Source organism: Musca autumnalis, unplaced genomic scaffold, assembly GCF_047663935.1.
Source record: "Musca autumnalis isolate F117 unplaced genomic scaffold, ASM4766393v1 scaffold_3, whole genome shotgun sequence".
Lineage (NCBI taxonomy): Eukaryota > Metazoa > Arthropoda > Insecta > Diptera > Muscidae > Musca > Musca autumnalis.
The window spans coordinates 148,820,401-148,835,728 of record NW_027411866.1 but is presented as its reverse complement, the minus strand read 5'-3'; the positions used below and the strand labels follow the sequence as shown (position 1 = coordinate 148,835,728).

At 35.7% G+C, this 15,328-nt stretch overlaps 1 protein-coding gene and 1 long non-coding RNA gene across 2 annotated transcripts; one reads left to right on the top strand and one right to left on the bottom strand.

Annotated features, from left to right (window-relative positions):
• Window positions 1-3,056: 3,056 nt before the first annotated feature.
• On the bottom strand, window positions 3,057-4,076 carry LOC141396392 (uncharacterized). Its single transcript, XR_012411153.1, has 3 exons — window positions 3,793-4,076; window positions 3,346-3,736; window positions 3,057-3,242 (listed from the first exon to the last, which is right to left on the bottom strand). It is a non-coding gene; the product is annotated as an uncharacterized lncRNA (long non-coding RNA).
• Window positions 4,077-12,176: 8,100 nt separating this feature from the next.
• Window positions 12,177-13,672, top strand: LOC141396391 (uncharacterized). Its single transcript, XM_073971820.1, has 4 exons — window positions 12,177-12,597; window positions 12,695-12,943; window positions 12,998-13,186; window positions 13,266-13,672. Exons 1-4 carry the CDS (start codon window positions 12,313-12,315, stop codon window positions 13,620-13,622), a joined length of 1,080 nt encoding a protein of 359 aa, XP_073827921.1. The 5' UTR covers window positions 12,177-12,312; the 3' UTR covers window positions 13,623-13,672.
• Window positions 13,673-15,328: the final 1,656 nt, after the last annotated feature.

Here is a 15,328-nt window from a genome sequence, read left to right as displayed (position 1 = left end):
GAATTGAAACAGCGTGAATTGAAACACCCTTACTGTGTGAATTGAAACACCCTTACCCAAAAAAAGGTATGTATTTAGGAGGTCTTCAGAATTTTAAGATCCTTTGGATGCTGTTCGTTGTGGTCCTGCTTACAGCGATATTATGTCTTCCGTGGACAAGTCCGTGTTTCCTGGCATACTGGTCTAAAAGTTATACCATGACCCAATGAAATGACTAGTCGGCGCGATGTATCGCAAAGATATGACAGCCAAAATAAGATCCACTTCCATAATTTACAATGTCGGTCAATTCCTTTAAGTAATTCATCTGCAACACTTTTAAATTACAATCCTAATCCTAATTTTCCTCGGCAAGTTCAAATGTCCAAAAATGGCCACAAAATACTGAAAGACTATAAATACATTCGATCTGACCGTAGATGAAAGTTTCAATTCACATACTCGTAGGTTGAGGGTATATCTCTGTCGGCAAAGCCGACTGATAATTTTTTACTTGTTTTAGATGTAATTCGTAATATTTCAGTTGTAATTTGTAACATTTCATTTGTAATTCGAGAATTATGGTTTAAGCATTTCAATTGTATTTCGAGAATTCCATTTGAAATTCGATTTATTTCATATGTAATTCAAATTATTCCATTTGTAATTCGAATTATTAAATTTGAAATTCGTTCTATTCCATTTGAAATTCGAATTATTCCATATACATTTTACAATTAGGATAATCTTTTTGCTCAATTTAACATTGGAAGAGCCTTCGGACAACATTGCATGAATGGACTCTTACACAAACAACTTGTTGTTACATGTATATTCTCCTGATTGTTTGGTTATACCTTCAAATCTTTACACTTCTTTGATTTACATTGCTAAAATAACATTTAATTTTCTTTCGACAACCCACAAAACCACTAACCGATACAAAAACATGACGGACGATTTTCAAGTGTCTTGTAAATAGTTGTATTGGCTGCCACTTAAAACTAACCTCATATCCAACATTCTTTTTAACTCGAGAAAATGGAAAAAACGACAGGATAAAATTCGTACAAAATCGAATTACAAGATTCTTAAGAATCCTAAAGGCAAACATGAAATGCATACATAAACAGCCGTATAATAGAATGAAAACGTTTTACAACAATAGCAAATGTTAACACTCCATTGCTTTGGGATAAGATACAAGGACCCAACGAACAACACCACCCTAAGAAGACGATATAACAACGGCAACAACAGTGATACACAAACTTTAAAGTTTTCAAGGCAAACAAAGCAAAACGAATCCACTTAATCCTTTATTACGTTTTGCCCACAAGTCAAGACAATATTTTTCCGTTTATACCCTTTGTTTGGCTATACCCTGTACGACAGGTGTGTCTCAACTTGTTTTGTTGTTCTAATGCCTTCATGTGTGTAAAAGGAGTTGTGTTTTGCAAAAAAAACCCAACATGTTGACATTAGTCTCACGGTATACAATCACCCTCAACATCTTCGAAGGATTTTGTTATGATGTGATATTTGATTATTAGTGTCTGCTTGTTTTTCTGACTGTCTGTCTACTGCCTTCATGCATGACAATCAGTTCGTGATTTTGTAAGTGAGCCACAATTGTCTTGCCAGTCGTGCTTGGGGGTTTCAGCTTGTCATGTAGGAATTATTTGTTGTCACTTATGTAGTGCAGAGTTACATTTGTTTGTTTAGCATCGACTCCTAAGGAACAAAGGATTTTTATTTGGTTACATTCTTGGAATATTTCTGTGTGTGAATTCTTATGTTTGGATACATATTTGTTGTAGCATTCAATGGTAATGTAGTTTCTTTCGATAAACATATTATGGTTTGAATGTTTATTTAGTTGATTTGAATATTCGTTTCATGATTTAATTTCTTCTTCGGAAAGTGTTGAAACTTGTTGATAGTTGACTAAGAATGGGAAAGTATTTACTATTCTTATATATAGACAATGCATATGAAAAGGCAACTTTCATGTAATGAACGATAAACTTATTGAGAGTTAAACGAACCTGAGACTATAGTAACACTCCTGTAGTGCGATTCTCTAAGACATTATTTGAGTTACCGACAAAAATCGGTAAAATCAAAATGCTTATAAATTCGGTAGTTAACGATATTTTTCGGTAATTTAGCGACCAAAAGAAAGTAGTCGTAAAGTTCTACCGATAGCAACAGTGTTGTCAAGTTTTATTTCAACTTTTCATTCATAATTTTTCTTTTTAATTTTACCGACATTTGTCGTTAACTCAAAAAATGAGTTAGAGAATCGCACTACTGGTAGGTGTGACGACTTTCATACGACACAGCTCTGAACTTTTCTTTGTCTCTCTTTCATCCCAAGTGGACTCTGAACTCCCCGTGGTGTCACTTGGAGATCTGAGAGCTGTGGCGCACATTAACCCATAAGAACGATAAAAACTTAGATTGGGCGTTGGCTTAGTTACCCACCCCTACAAAAAACATATAGTACTATAAAAAAAACAAAGAAACATAAAAAGAAAACACTATAAACCTGACGACCTCCAAAAACTAATCTGGACCTGGAATGTTCGGACTCTTTGTAGAGAGTCCACAGGCAGATGTATTTGCAAAGTACAAGGTCGATATTACTGTCATATAGGAAATACGCTGGATGGTGAAATGAAGCGCGAGTTTGGTTGCGGATTTGTAGTTTTTCGGAGGTTAAAACATCTAGTCCCGAGCTACAACCCGGTAAACAAAAGACTTGCTACAATTCGTATAAAATCTGTTGCTCCTACCGAAGACAAGCATGAGAATACCAAACATATATTGAACGAGCGCTTTGAATAAACATATTACCGTTCCCCACCCATGACATTAAAAATATTCTAGGCCATCTTAATGCCAAAATTTGAAAGGATAATATTGTTACGGAATTATGTTTAACTAATTTCCGTGTAGACTTTGTTTTATTCCCCGATATGACTTGTACCAAATAAAACAGGGTTCGCTTCAGATTATGATTCTACAATGCTTTATTTATTTTATTACTCTTATTAATTTCCGACTTTAAGTACTGTTGAGGGTGTCAATAATGGGACGGAATTAAAATGTGGTCTGCGGTATAAAAAGAGGGGGGTGGTCAAGAGAGTCGTTGACAAAACTCCTAACCCTGTGATGGGTCTTTTACGAAGCATTTTTCATAGGCAACAGACAGACAGGATGGTAAGGAAGCCATCGACTGTACAGTCACCACCTTTATTCTGAAACAGGAGCAAAATTATGGATTAGTTTATTAATTATCCAACTAGTGCAATTAAGCGAGTCACAGTTAACCGGAGTCAACTGTACCGCAGGCATACATACACATACGAATGGTCTGGTTGCTTGGGAGTTGGCTAATTTGACACCGTGAAAACAGGTGGGACGTATATTCTGTACGTACTCCAAGTTGTCTATAACCGTCCTGAGATGTGTAGGATAATCGAGGCTAGATGCAGGCAAGATATGGGGTATACGTGATGTTGAATATTGGGCTTTCAGCTAGGCATAGTGAAGGTTGATATGCCCAGTTACCATAACAGCGCAGACTATGCTTGGTAGATTACCTTATAGATTAAGTAGATTTGCTTGGAAACGTTCGGGATAGGAGATTACACTGGGGGGCATATGGAAGACACACAGCCTTTCCTACGTGGCTCGCCGTTGTACCGGCCTAGCATTTCTCTGCGACAGTAGTTAGCGTATAGGTAAGAGCCTAGAAGGAGTGTGGTTCAATGCATATCAATAGTTGGTCGCAGTTACGGACAGTACCTGGAATTCCGGTCTTGATTTCGTGGGAAGACACAAGTCAGAATTTTGACACATTACGGTTGAGAGCCGTACTTTTGATAGTGGTAATATGACTTTTTAATATATTGCAGAAGCGCCCGCAAGTCGATGTGAATAAATATGTTATCTCGAGAGGGCATACTGTCTTTTGTTCGTATATATATTCCCAGGGGAATATCAATTCTTTCTATTTTGTTTTATTGTTGGTAATTTGTCTCAGAATTTTCTAAATGCGTGTTGATACCACCAGCGCCAGGTGGTGGTATGAAAACAGCTGGTTGTGGAACTTGTTAGTTTGACAGGCCAGGGATGGGAATTGCAATTCGAAGTTTCAGAGTTGTATGGAAGAGCGCACGGTAAGAGAATTACGCACTCATAAATTGAGCGGCGTAAGTAAATTTTCAAGGCCATGCGATCGATGAACTAGGACCGTTGTTCAAGCTCAATGTCCATTTTTTTGGTAATGGAGAAACTTGCCAAAGGGTACGTGAGAGTATGATGTTGTAGTAAAATGAGTTAAAAAGAGCGACCAATATGTAGGGACTAGCCAAGCATTTGCATATTTTTATGTAGGTTAATTGTGCAAAAGTCACATAGGAAGCAGCAACTCTTTAAAGTGATTATTTAAATTTGCTTCATGTACATTTTGTGCAATGAGACGGTATATACTTTGATTGCCGAACGTTCGTAATTTTACTTTTATTCTAAAGGCAATTGCTATTAAAATAAATAGTTGATTGTTGGAGTTATTTTGGAATTTTAAAATTGGTTTCGTGAAAAAGTGTGCACAATAGTTTTAAAATGTAAGTGTATTGGTAGAAGAGATCCTGTGATCTGGTGTAATGTGAAATTTTTCTTTTAGTACGAAGTGTCTTGGCCAAAACCCATTGAGCTATAAAATTTGAAATTTGTCGGAGCGTATCCGTTTGCTAAAAACGCTTCCGTACGGTTTACGTTTGATTTTGGTGCGTACCCTTGTTTCAGGGACACCTGGTGTGGATGAAGTGGAACTCGGAGAGAGCCAATATTAGCTACATCCCAATTCCCACTAGGGTTCCACTTGCAGAGAGCCGTGTGGATTGAAACCGGTAACACAGCTAAGTTATAGCATATTTTAAGGAGTTACTTGATAGCGACGAATTTGTGTTTTGTTGTGCATCTGTGTGTTGTCCTAGTTAAATTTCTGTTAGTTTTAAGTATTGTTATTTTATTGTAATATATTTATTAGTTCATTATAATTATTTTTTTTAGACATATATATAATTTTTGTTATTTTTCCATTTCGATAGTGAGATTTGAAGTGTTAGTGATCTACCTTTAAAGAAGGCAAAGTAGTCCGTAGGAAAGAACTGCTAGGAAGAGCTCTAACTGGTGAGGTTTTTCTGAAATAGGACATGGAAAGTCCTAGGTTAGATCCGAAACGCCTTAAAGTTTCATTGTCGTAAAGTTTCCAATTTGAATTTAAAAAAAAAAGAAAAAAGGAAACGGGAATCGTATAAAGTAGTTTTATTTATTCATTAATTTTATTAAATTGTTTTTTTTAAGGTTTTAACATTCATGTTGTATAAAGATCTGTAAAAAGAAAGAGAAAATAAGAAAACTGGATTTATTAGAATGTATTATCTACTTATAAGTTTAAATATTTTTATACATATGTAATAAAGGTTAAGATTGGTATTGAAAATGGTGTGTTAGTCTGTGTTTAAGGGAAGAGGAAAAGGCATAAGAAGGGATATGTAACGACCTTGGGTTATATACGACGTTGGTGCTCAGCTAAATGGGGCTCTGAAGAGCATTCGGTTGGGTGGGTTATGAAGGGGGGCCCGTATCTGGATCCCCGATAAACGATGGTTATTGGTTCGTGTTGTTTAAGTGTGTATAGTCCATTTTGTTGCAGTTTTTTTTTTGTACTGGTTATGCCCTCAAGTGTCCTAGGGTTAATGGACCACGGCCCAAACATTTTAGCCGGGGTAGACACAATTTGAAGGGGGGAAACATAACAGTACTAAGTACACAGCTTAATTCTAGTAAGCACACAGCTTTCTTTTACTTCTTTACTAATCGATGATTACAAGTCACGATAGAATTCATAACTGATTGATTGTTTCCAAATTTCCTGATGTTTATACCAGGGTTTCGGAGTCGGAGTCGAGCAATTTTGCTGGAGTCGGAGTCTGAGTCGAAAAAAATAACTCGACTCCGACTCCGGGAAAATTTTTTCTACATTATATAAATATAACATTAAATTCGGGACACTAATTATTTCGAAAAATCATTACTTATTTTAAAAGAAAGCTATAAGTCCCAATTTACATTGGGCGAGTTTACTTGCGGCAATTGTCATTTTGTAGGAGAGAGAGGTGAGGCATATGGTAACCCTTTACCTCTCAGCACCCTCTCTCACCTACAAACTGACAATTGCCGCAAGTAAACTCGCCTAATGTAAATTGGGACTAAGAAAACATATAAGCAAACAGTACCTATATTATACTAAATTAGAGGATATTTACTATCATTTGAAGTCTAGTCTTTTCATCTCCAATTTGTTTACACAATGCATGTCGAGAATATCTTTTTGGTCCAATTGATCCTTTATATATTTGCAAGCCAAAGTGATGTTCTATGACGATCGAATTAATTGGACATTGAACGTCTCCTATATAAGTCCTACAAGTCTTCTGACCTACTGGTCTTTTCACAAAATTCTGCTGGTCTGGACATATTGTCTTTTGTGAGAAGTCATCCTTGTTTTCTATTAGAGGACCTGTTGGACTCTTATGAAAGACATTGTGGTCTCTATCCTACTGATAACAATGTGACACAAAATGGAAGTCAACGTCTGCGGGCGTAAAACTCCCTTTGGGAATGAAGGCCCTTATTGAGTATATTAATAACCCCAACGGATCCCTTAGCTAAAGTTTCTGAGTTATGGCGTAATGATATTTTTATATCACTATTTGGCGTTATTGTTGCATCATTTTGAGATAACATGTTTTCAGTTAAATAGAATGAAGGAATATATTTTCCTACTAGCTCAGTTCCTACCATGTCCCATTTGTACTTGAGTTGAAAATGTAACAAAGATCAGATTTACTACATGAAAAAAATCTACATAAATGTTACTCCGAAAATTTTATGTAGGTTCCCCACATCCAGGATATCGATATTCTCACGATTTTATTGTCCTTTCATAGTTTTACCCGCTCCATTCTCCAAAAAACTTTGTATGAAATTCGGATGGTTACTGTGTTATGACTTTTTTACAACCCCTTATCCCTGTATAATATTTTGATGCGATTTAAAAAGGATTAGATAAAATCTTAATTATTCGATACAAATCTATTAAATATGTACATCAAAATCTAGTAATTCATCGAACGATTTAATTCTTCAAATTGTGTTTGCCCGTTTATGACCAAAAACTTCAGTTCTAAGCCAAAAATTTAAAATTTGAATTTTTCTATCCATTATTTCCGTAAAATCTAATATTTTTCAAACAATCGGTCGACGAAGGACTAATCTTTGTTGTCCTTGATAAGCCCACAAAAATATTTATTATATTCCAACGAATGCTTTTCTAAAGAATATTTTAGGAAAAACCAACAGATTAGCCTATATGGGCTCAAATATAGGAAAAAGTTAAAAATTTGTGCACGCTTTATTAATTTTTAGTGGTATTGGAATTTACCCTCGGAGTCGGCCCGTAGTCGGAGCCGGAGTCGTGAAAAAATATGGTATGGAGTCGGAGTCGAGCTGAAAATACCTCGACTCCGAAACCCTGGTTTATACCCCGTCGATTGTCGTTATTGATGACTCTAGAGCATCTGGCAACATCTCGAAATCAAATAGAAACCCAGCTAACAATTTTTTCCGATTGCTCTGATTTCCGATTTTTTTTGGAATTTTCTGAATATTTTTTAGAAATTTGTCGATTTCTCTCATTTTTTTTCCTAGAAATTTCACCGATTTTCTAAAAGTTTTTTTTAAGAATTTCTGCACATTTTCAGAAGTTTCTTAAGAATCTTCGTTCCGAATTCGTTCCGATTTCTAATCGATTTTCTAAGGGATGTTATTGTTTGGTTATTATCGAAAAACAAAGTTATTGGTTATGAAATTCTCATATACAATTTTTAGTAATATTTAATATAGCTTCAAGTTACACGTGCACAGTGTTCTACTATTAATCACCAAATGATAACAACAGGAAAAATCATTAGAACGTTTGAAATTTAGAATCTTTCATAAATAGCGCATTAAAATAAAATTGTCTCTGAAAGGGGTTTTTGTGTGTTGTGTCAATATCAACGGCGTCAGCTGCCAAGAATTTTTTCAGAAAATCTAAATTTATCTTTGAATTTTTTCAGAATTCCTTTCCGAATTCGGACCGATTTTCTTAAGGAAGTCTAAATTTTCCACCGAATTTTCCAGAATTTTTTTCCGAATTAGCTGGGAATGAACACACAGACGTACACTCGCACAAGGGGAACAACAACCAGAAACACACATATACGGGAGACAAACACAAGAGACAGTAATGACGAAATTGAACTATCAAAACAAACATTAAAGGGTGCAAAAACAATAGCAAAACAAATATAAACAAATATACATCAAAATAAACAGGAAAAGAACGAAAGGAATGAGAAATTTCTACACAGTAATTGTTGTTGTTTAAATAATAGAACTTTACGTAAACGGAAATTCATCTAAACTAACTTAAACTTTTCAGTTGGACTCGTAACAATAACTATCGCCCAACAGTCTCCATAATTGAATACGATGGCTACTCGAAAAGTTTATGTCCTAGAACACCTACGTGTTGCCAGATGCTACTTGACATTTCCTTTGGAAAGTTTGACAGTTTTTAGCCTAGCCAAGGCAAATTGAACAAGTAGTGGTATCGACAAAATTTGAATTCTTTATGTGGGAATTATGGGAAAATTACAACAAAAATAAATTTGTTGCAAATGGATTTGACACTTCATATTCAAAGAGCTGGTGTAGCACCACTACCTCTAAACGTACTCAGAACGGTTTGATGTACGACTACGTGTTGGGTTGTTTACACTAAATTGAACAAATTAATTTGCCAAAAAAATTAATTTAATTTTCGTCTGATAATTTTTCACAATTTTCACTCTTGTCGTGATAATCCGGCAAGAGTGTATCGATGAACTAAAATCTTTCAAATATTTATTATAATAAAAAATTACAATAAAATTACATAAAAAATAGCACTAGCATCTAAGGCTATCGGCTAAAATATCCTATAGTACTGTGGAAAAATGGTTTTATAAATTCAATCGTGGCTGACGTGGAGAAAACATTGATACCGTGCACGAACTGATAATGCAAGATCGTCATTTTACATACCCTGAGATATAAGAATCCGTGGACGTTTCATCCACCACCCTACACGCAGGGAAAAAATATGATTGATCCAACTATGTATATTCGAAGAGCAACATATGTATTGTAAAGGTATTGTTAGATTGCGCATGTAGTATTGTGAGCCGAACAATCGTTTTTGTTAAGTACAACAATTGTTTTTGTGATATCCGACAACAGTTTTTGTCTGCTGGACAATATTATTCTCTTTTCTTCGACAATTTTATTCTCCCGAAATAGAACAGCAATCGATCATGTAGGCCTTAGAAGGCGAAACAAATCCAACCAAAGCTGTTCACGGAAGAAACACTTCGAAGCAAATGGTTGCGTGTTTCTTCCGTAAAACTGGCCATGTGGCAACCATTCCGCTTGAGCAACGTAGGCCGGTCAATTCTGAGCTGTAGACCACAATTTGTTTGCTTGAAGTTTTCGGAGAAATTCGAACAATGAACAAGAGAAAAAGCACCATGACCATCCCGTACAGTAAGCAAAAAAGGCATAGTCAATGATTTTCTTAACCGGAAGTTGTGTTTGCATCGTTGAAAAACTTTGTTTTGGAGGTGTCTCATTCGGAGTCAAAAAAGTGCTTCAGCGCTTGAAAGCAATAAAACTATTTTTGATGATAAATATTCTCGTTTTCATTATTAGGCCAGAAACTTTTCGAATAACCATCGAATCTGACAACGAAATGAGGCTGATAGGCTTCGTAGCGGCAACAACTGTTAACAGTTCCACATTTTAGAATCTCGACATTCGTATGGGCTCCTGACTGTAACCAGATAAAGGAACAAGAAACGAAATAGATCGTCCCGAAGTGCAAACGTCGACTCCGATCACCACCTTGTTTCTGCAAAGTACGAACAAACACAACACGGCAGTTGGACATCATTAAGCTTCAATCGAGGGTGTTGGGTGTAGACTCATTCCTAGTAGCAAACACCGGCTTAGATCACCAGCTTATTGCAGCAAAGGTACGTAACCGATTAAACGTAACAAATAAAGTACGAGCAGACACAACCCGACAGTTGGACATTGGTAACTTGAAATCACAACATACATATAGACACATCATATTCCACTCAACTGGATTAATTGTTTGACGAAAGCACTCTTCGTTCCGATAACATATCGACACAGTGGCAAAGTATTTGCTCATTTGTGATTCTACCGAAGAAAAAATGCGGCATTTATGGCTACTACTCTCCTCACAGGGCATCTAGGACTACAAGCGCATCTGCACAGGATAGGCTGTGCAGAGAATAGTGAATGCAGGGCATGTAGCGAGGACAACGAAACGTTGGAACACTATCTCTGCCACTGCCAGGCTTTCACAAACTTGAGAACTCAACTAATGGGAAACGACATAATTACAGGACTCGACCATATCAAGGACATCGGGTTCAAAAACTTGAGGACTACGTCAATGGGACGGAACTCCTAAACTAACAACAACAACTTCCAGGACACATAAAATTAGAGCGCACAACAGGCCTCTTCTGGCTTAAGTGTATGCACTTTCTTTTTAAGGACATGTGGTGATCTTGAATCACCCCTCTTCTCAACCTAACCTAACCTATGGCTACTACTCTACAATTAAAAACAATACGTAGCGAACGAGAGTGGTATCGGCGAAAAGAAATAAAAACATATTTTGCGAAGAAAAAAGAGAGAAATGGAAAAGCGGGAGTGTGAAAAATTCTAGATATACAGTGGCCAGAATGAAGTGCAAAAATTCCACTAACAAGGGAAATATTAAACTGTTGTTATTGTTTTGCAGACAAATCCTCCTGCAGAGACGAGCAAGTTAATCTGGTAACAGTTGCAGATACATAGTTTGTTAAGGTTATGGTAAGAGCATTTATCTAAACTGTTGGTATACAATACTAAGCAGGGACGTACGCAGGGGGGGGCACAGGGGGCCCGGGACACCCCCCCCCCCCCCTCCCCCCGAAATGGTTTGGTCGAACAAAATTTTTTGAGCTACTTTAACAGATAATTACCTTTTTGTTTCTCATAAATAATTTTTTATTTTTGGAGATCTTAAATGAAATATGGTATGAAGTGTATTTGTATGTAGTTTACTGAAAATGTACTTCATTTACAAGTTTTGTAAGAAATATTATCAAAATTTTTGTTTGAAATTTTCAAAATTTTCTGATTTACTTCTTTATGTCATATCGTTCCAGTATCAACAAATAAGCGAATAAGCGAATATGTTATTTTCGAGGTTAATTGTATCCAAAACAATATTACTGGTTCAATATCGTGAGAATGGAAGTGCGTGAACTGAAAATTGGAAAAAATTACCATATATCAAGGGTTTTTAGAAATTTATTTTGACAAATTTGTTGTTCAAATTCTTTATGCCTTGGATCACATTTTGAGTGTACGTCCATATTTACATTAGGCAATTTTCCTTGCGGCAATTGCCAGTTTGTAGGTGAGAGAGGTTATTGAGAGGCAAAGGGTTACCATATGCCTCACCTCTCTCTCCATCAAACTGAGAGAGAGGAAAATGGCCTAATGTAAATTGGGACTACATGTATTAATAGGAATACAAGTCGATTTTAAGTTTTCTCTGCATAAAACATCAAAACCTCAATCCCAAATGCTTGACCCCATATCCTAAAATATCTCCTTTGTGGGAAAACGTTCTTTATAAATTCGAAAATGTTTAAAGTTTCCATTAGCGTAGGGTAAAACCACAATGCCATATTCAGCTTTCACAAAATTGTAAAACGTTTAGAAAGCTTTCAAAGACGTATGGAAAACTTATAAAAAAATATCTTAATCTGCAAAGCTTACCAATTGTTAAATAAAAATGTATTTTTGTAACTTCAAACCAATTGGAAACTTTGAAGCTCTTATATCAAGTATAAAAGCTTTTCTTATTTCGTAATAAGCGCTCACAACAACTAAGCACACTCTCATACCATTCTATGGAACAAAAATAAACAAGTTACTGACCTACAAAATTTTCAAATAAAAATTCCTTTGGATTCCATAACGACCAGTGTCAGTCAAAATAAACAAACTGGAGAAGGAACGTGTCACTATAAAATATAAAATTTGTTTGTATATTTAAAGAAAATTAGCACAAAATTCGTCGCCGAAATGTCTTTAACAGCCAAGAATTCTTATTGGACACGCGTTGTGGGTGAAATTGAAAAGAAATCAATGCTGAAAACCCGCAAGGAGGCCATCAAAAAATATGACTTCTCGTTGACATTACCAAAACCCCTAAGGAAGAGGGTTGCTAAGATTTTGCCTTACGAATTTGATGAATACGATAAAAATGTTTTTATTGAGGAATCAACAGTTGAAGCACCGCTAACACTTGATGAGGATGATGATGACGATGAAAAGAAGGAGGAGAAAGAGAAAAGGAAACAGAAAAAGGTATTTGTGTTCATTTCAGTAATTTCAAAAGGAAATGTTAAAACGAACCTACCACAACTACTGTATCTATTTTGACCCATATCCCTCCACATTCTAGGATGAAGATTTCAACGAAAGCACTTGGTCTGAAGTGGAAAGAGAGGAAAAAGAACATCCAAAATTTGTTTTAAAATTGGAGAAGCCATTGGAATACAAAGGAAAACCAAAGAAAAAACACAACTGGCCATCAACGTTCATCTGTAAGCCACGTAAAAAGCGTGTGTGTTGGGATTCAAAAATCTACGATATGGAATGTAGCATTTGGGAGAAAACATTGGACGAACAAGCAGAACAACTTATGGATGCCGTAAGTAATGCGTAGCGCAGTTAACAACCCTTAAATAACATTGCTAGCTTTTAGTCCGCTGAACGCTTTACCACATGGATAAATTCATTGGGCAGCAACAGAGATTCGGATATTTCCAAAGAACAACTAAAAGCTTTATTTTCCATAGAAGGTGACCGAAAGCTTTTAGCATCTATTATGATTGAACCCAAAGAGGTGAAAGCTATAGCAAAAACTGTGGCAGACAAATGGAATGTACCAGAGGTGAGTAAGCATAGGAAACAACCCTCCCAAAAAGCATCCCTTACTTATTCATTCACAATTTTCCACTATTCTCCTCTAGATGGCAATTGAGTTGAAATATGAAAATTACATTAAAAATCGTTTGAAAAATGTACCCAAGAAAATTGTAACTGTAGCCTTTGGCCGCACTGTGCCTGTTAAGGAACGACCATGGCAACCATCCGAATATGATGAACCCATACAAACTGTATTTCCCGAAGAACTTTTGACAATGGAGAAGCTATTCAAAGGCATAACACATTTGAGATCTACCAAATTATTGGTTGATTTCTATAAACAACAAAAGGATCTTGAACGTCCATATTATTTGGTCAAATCTGGACTATTTCGAGAGAAAACAAAAGCCCAAACTACAACAGAAGTTCCTTTATATGAACGTTTAAAGCTAAAATATTAATCAATTATATTTGAGAGTTAATGATTTTAATAAAATGCATACAGATGTAATTATTATGGTAAAATCTTATTAAATCTATACTTACATATGTATGTATGTTAGACCAAAACCTAATGGTAGCGAAATATGCAAACAGCTTAGGACATTAAACAATTGTGCTCTCTAATTTCTTTTATTTGAACTTTCCATTCACAATTTTGTGTTTTAATCTTACCGATTTTTGTCGGTAACTCCAAAAAATTGTTAGAGAATCGCACTACAGATGCGATGAATCTGAAAGAATTTTGTCGATATGTGCATTCATAACGAAGATATAGCTAAAGCTCAAATCAGGCAATTAGACGAACATTAAAAAGAAAATTATGAAAATTAGACGACATTTAAAATACAATTTTCTTAAAATTTTGTTGATAATATTAAAAGTTTTGGATGGGAATTTGATGGGTGGGCTATAAATATAAAACTTTAGTACAATAATTCGACATCAACTGGAGTATATCTTTTGATTGCCACCTTGACACTTGATTCCGTTAATTGGACATCTCTTCCGAAGCGAAATGTGTAAAAACATTATGTCCATCCCTGCAACCTGCTGAGATATATCGGTTCAGATTTGGATAAAGCCACCATTATATCTTCAATTTTGATCGAATAGCTTTTGTTATGTGTTATTTTCTTAGGCCCCTGAGTAGCTGCACCGATTTTTACAAGAATCGGTTCAGAGTTGGATAAAGCCCCCATATATATGTATCTTTCCCCTATTTTGCTATTACTCGGTCAATTTTAATCGAATAGCCTATTTTCTTAGGCCCCTGAGTAGTTTTATCCATTTTCGCAAAAATCTGTTCAGATTTTGATGTAGCCCCCTATATATCTTTTCCCCATTTTTCTATAATTGGCTCAATTTTTGATAAATTGGGGGCTTTAGGAAACATACCATTTTAAATTTGAAGTCTATTATTAAAAAATTGAGCAATTTATAGTAAAATCGGGGAAAGATATATATGGGGCTACATCAAAATCTTAACTGATTTTTGTGAAAATCGGTAAAACTACTCAGGAGCCTAAGAAAATATCACATATTAAATTAATTAAACCAATTTTTTGAAAATCGGTGTAGCTACTCAGGGACCTAAGAAAGAAATTATTAAATTGAAGGCTATCGATCAAAATTGAGCGAGTTGTGGCAAAATCGGGAAAAGATATAGTCACATTTCGATAGCAAAATCGAAAAAACCCTAAAAATGTGAACTTTTATCGCGATTTATTAAAAAAATCCATCCAGCGATTTTTTGTTGTTTTTGATTTTTTTCATTTATAAACATTGCTGGGTGACGTAGGGGATGAAAAATATCAAGGAACGGTCCTGACCGGCTTTAACAAGGCAAAGACCAGGATTTATCTTGGTCCCTCTTTCATCTCAAGTGGATACTGACCTCCCCGTGGTGACACCTGGAATAGCTGCCTTTAACACCCGTTAAAGGTAGTGAGCGTTCACCCACAAAAACGTTAAAAACATGGATTTGGGCGCTGGGTTAGTAACCCTCCCCTAGGAAAAGCAGCCTACTATGAAAAAAGAAAAGAAAAACAAATCCCTCTAAAGTTGACGACCCCCGCAAACGTTTTAAGGACCATTATCTGCGAATCTGCACCTGGAATGTTCGCACTCTTTATAGAGAAGGTGCAGTTTACGCATTGGCAGATGT

What these genes read in the sequence shown, in the direction of transcription:
- LOC141396391 (XM_073971820.1), top strand. Translation starts at nt 12,313, where the DNA reads ATGTCTTTAACAGCCAAGAATTCTTATTGGACACGCGTTGTGGGTGAA. An exon ending in CAGAACAACTTATGGATGCC is followed by an intron (nt 12,944 to 12,997) that starts GTAAGTAATGCG and finishes GCTAGCTTTTAG; the next exon opens with TCCGCTGAACGCTTTACCAC. An exon ending in ACAAATGGAATGTACCAGAG is followed by an intron (nt 13,187 to 13,265) that starts GTGAGTAAGCAT and finishes ATTCTCCTCTAG; the next exon opens with ATGGCAATTGAGTTGAAATA.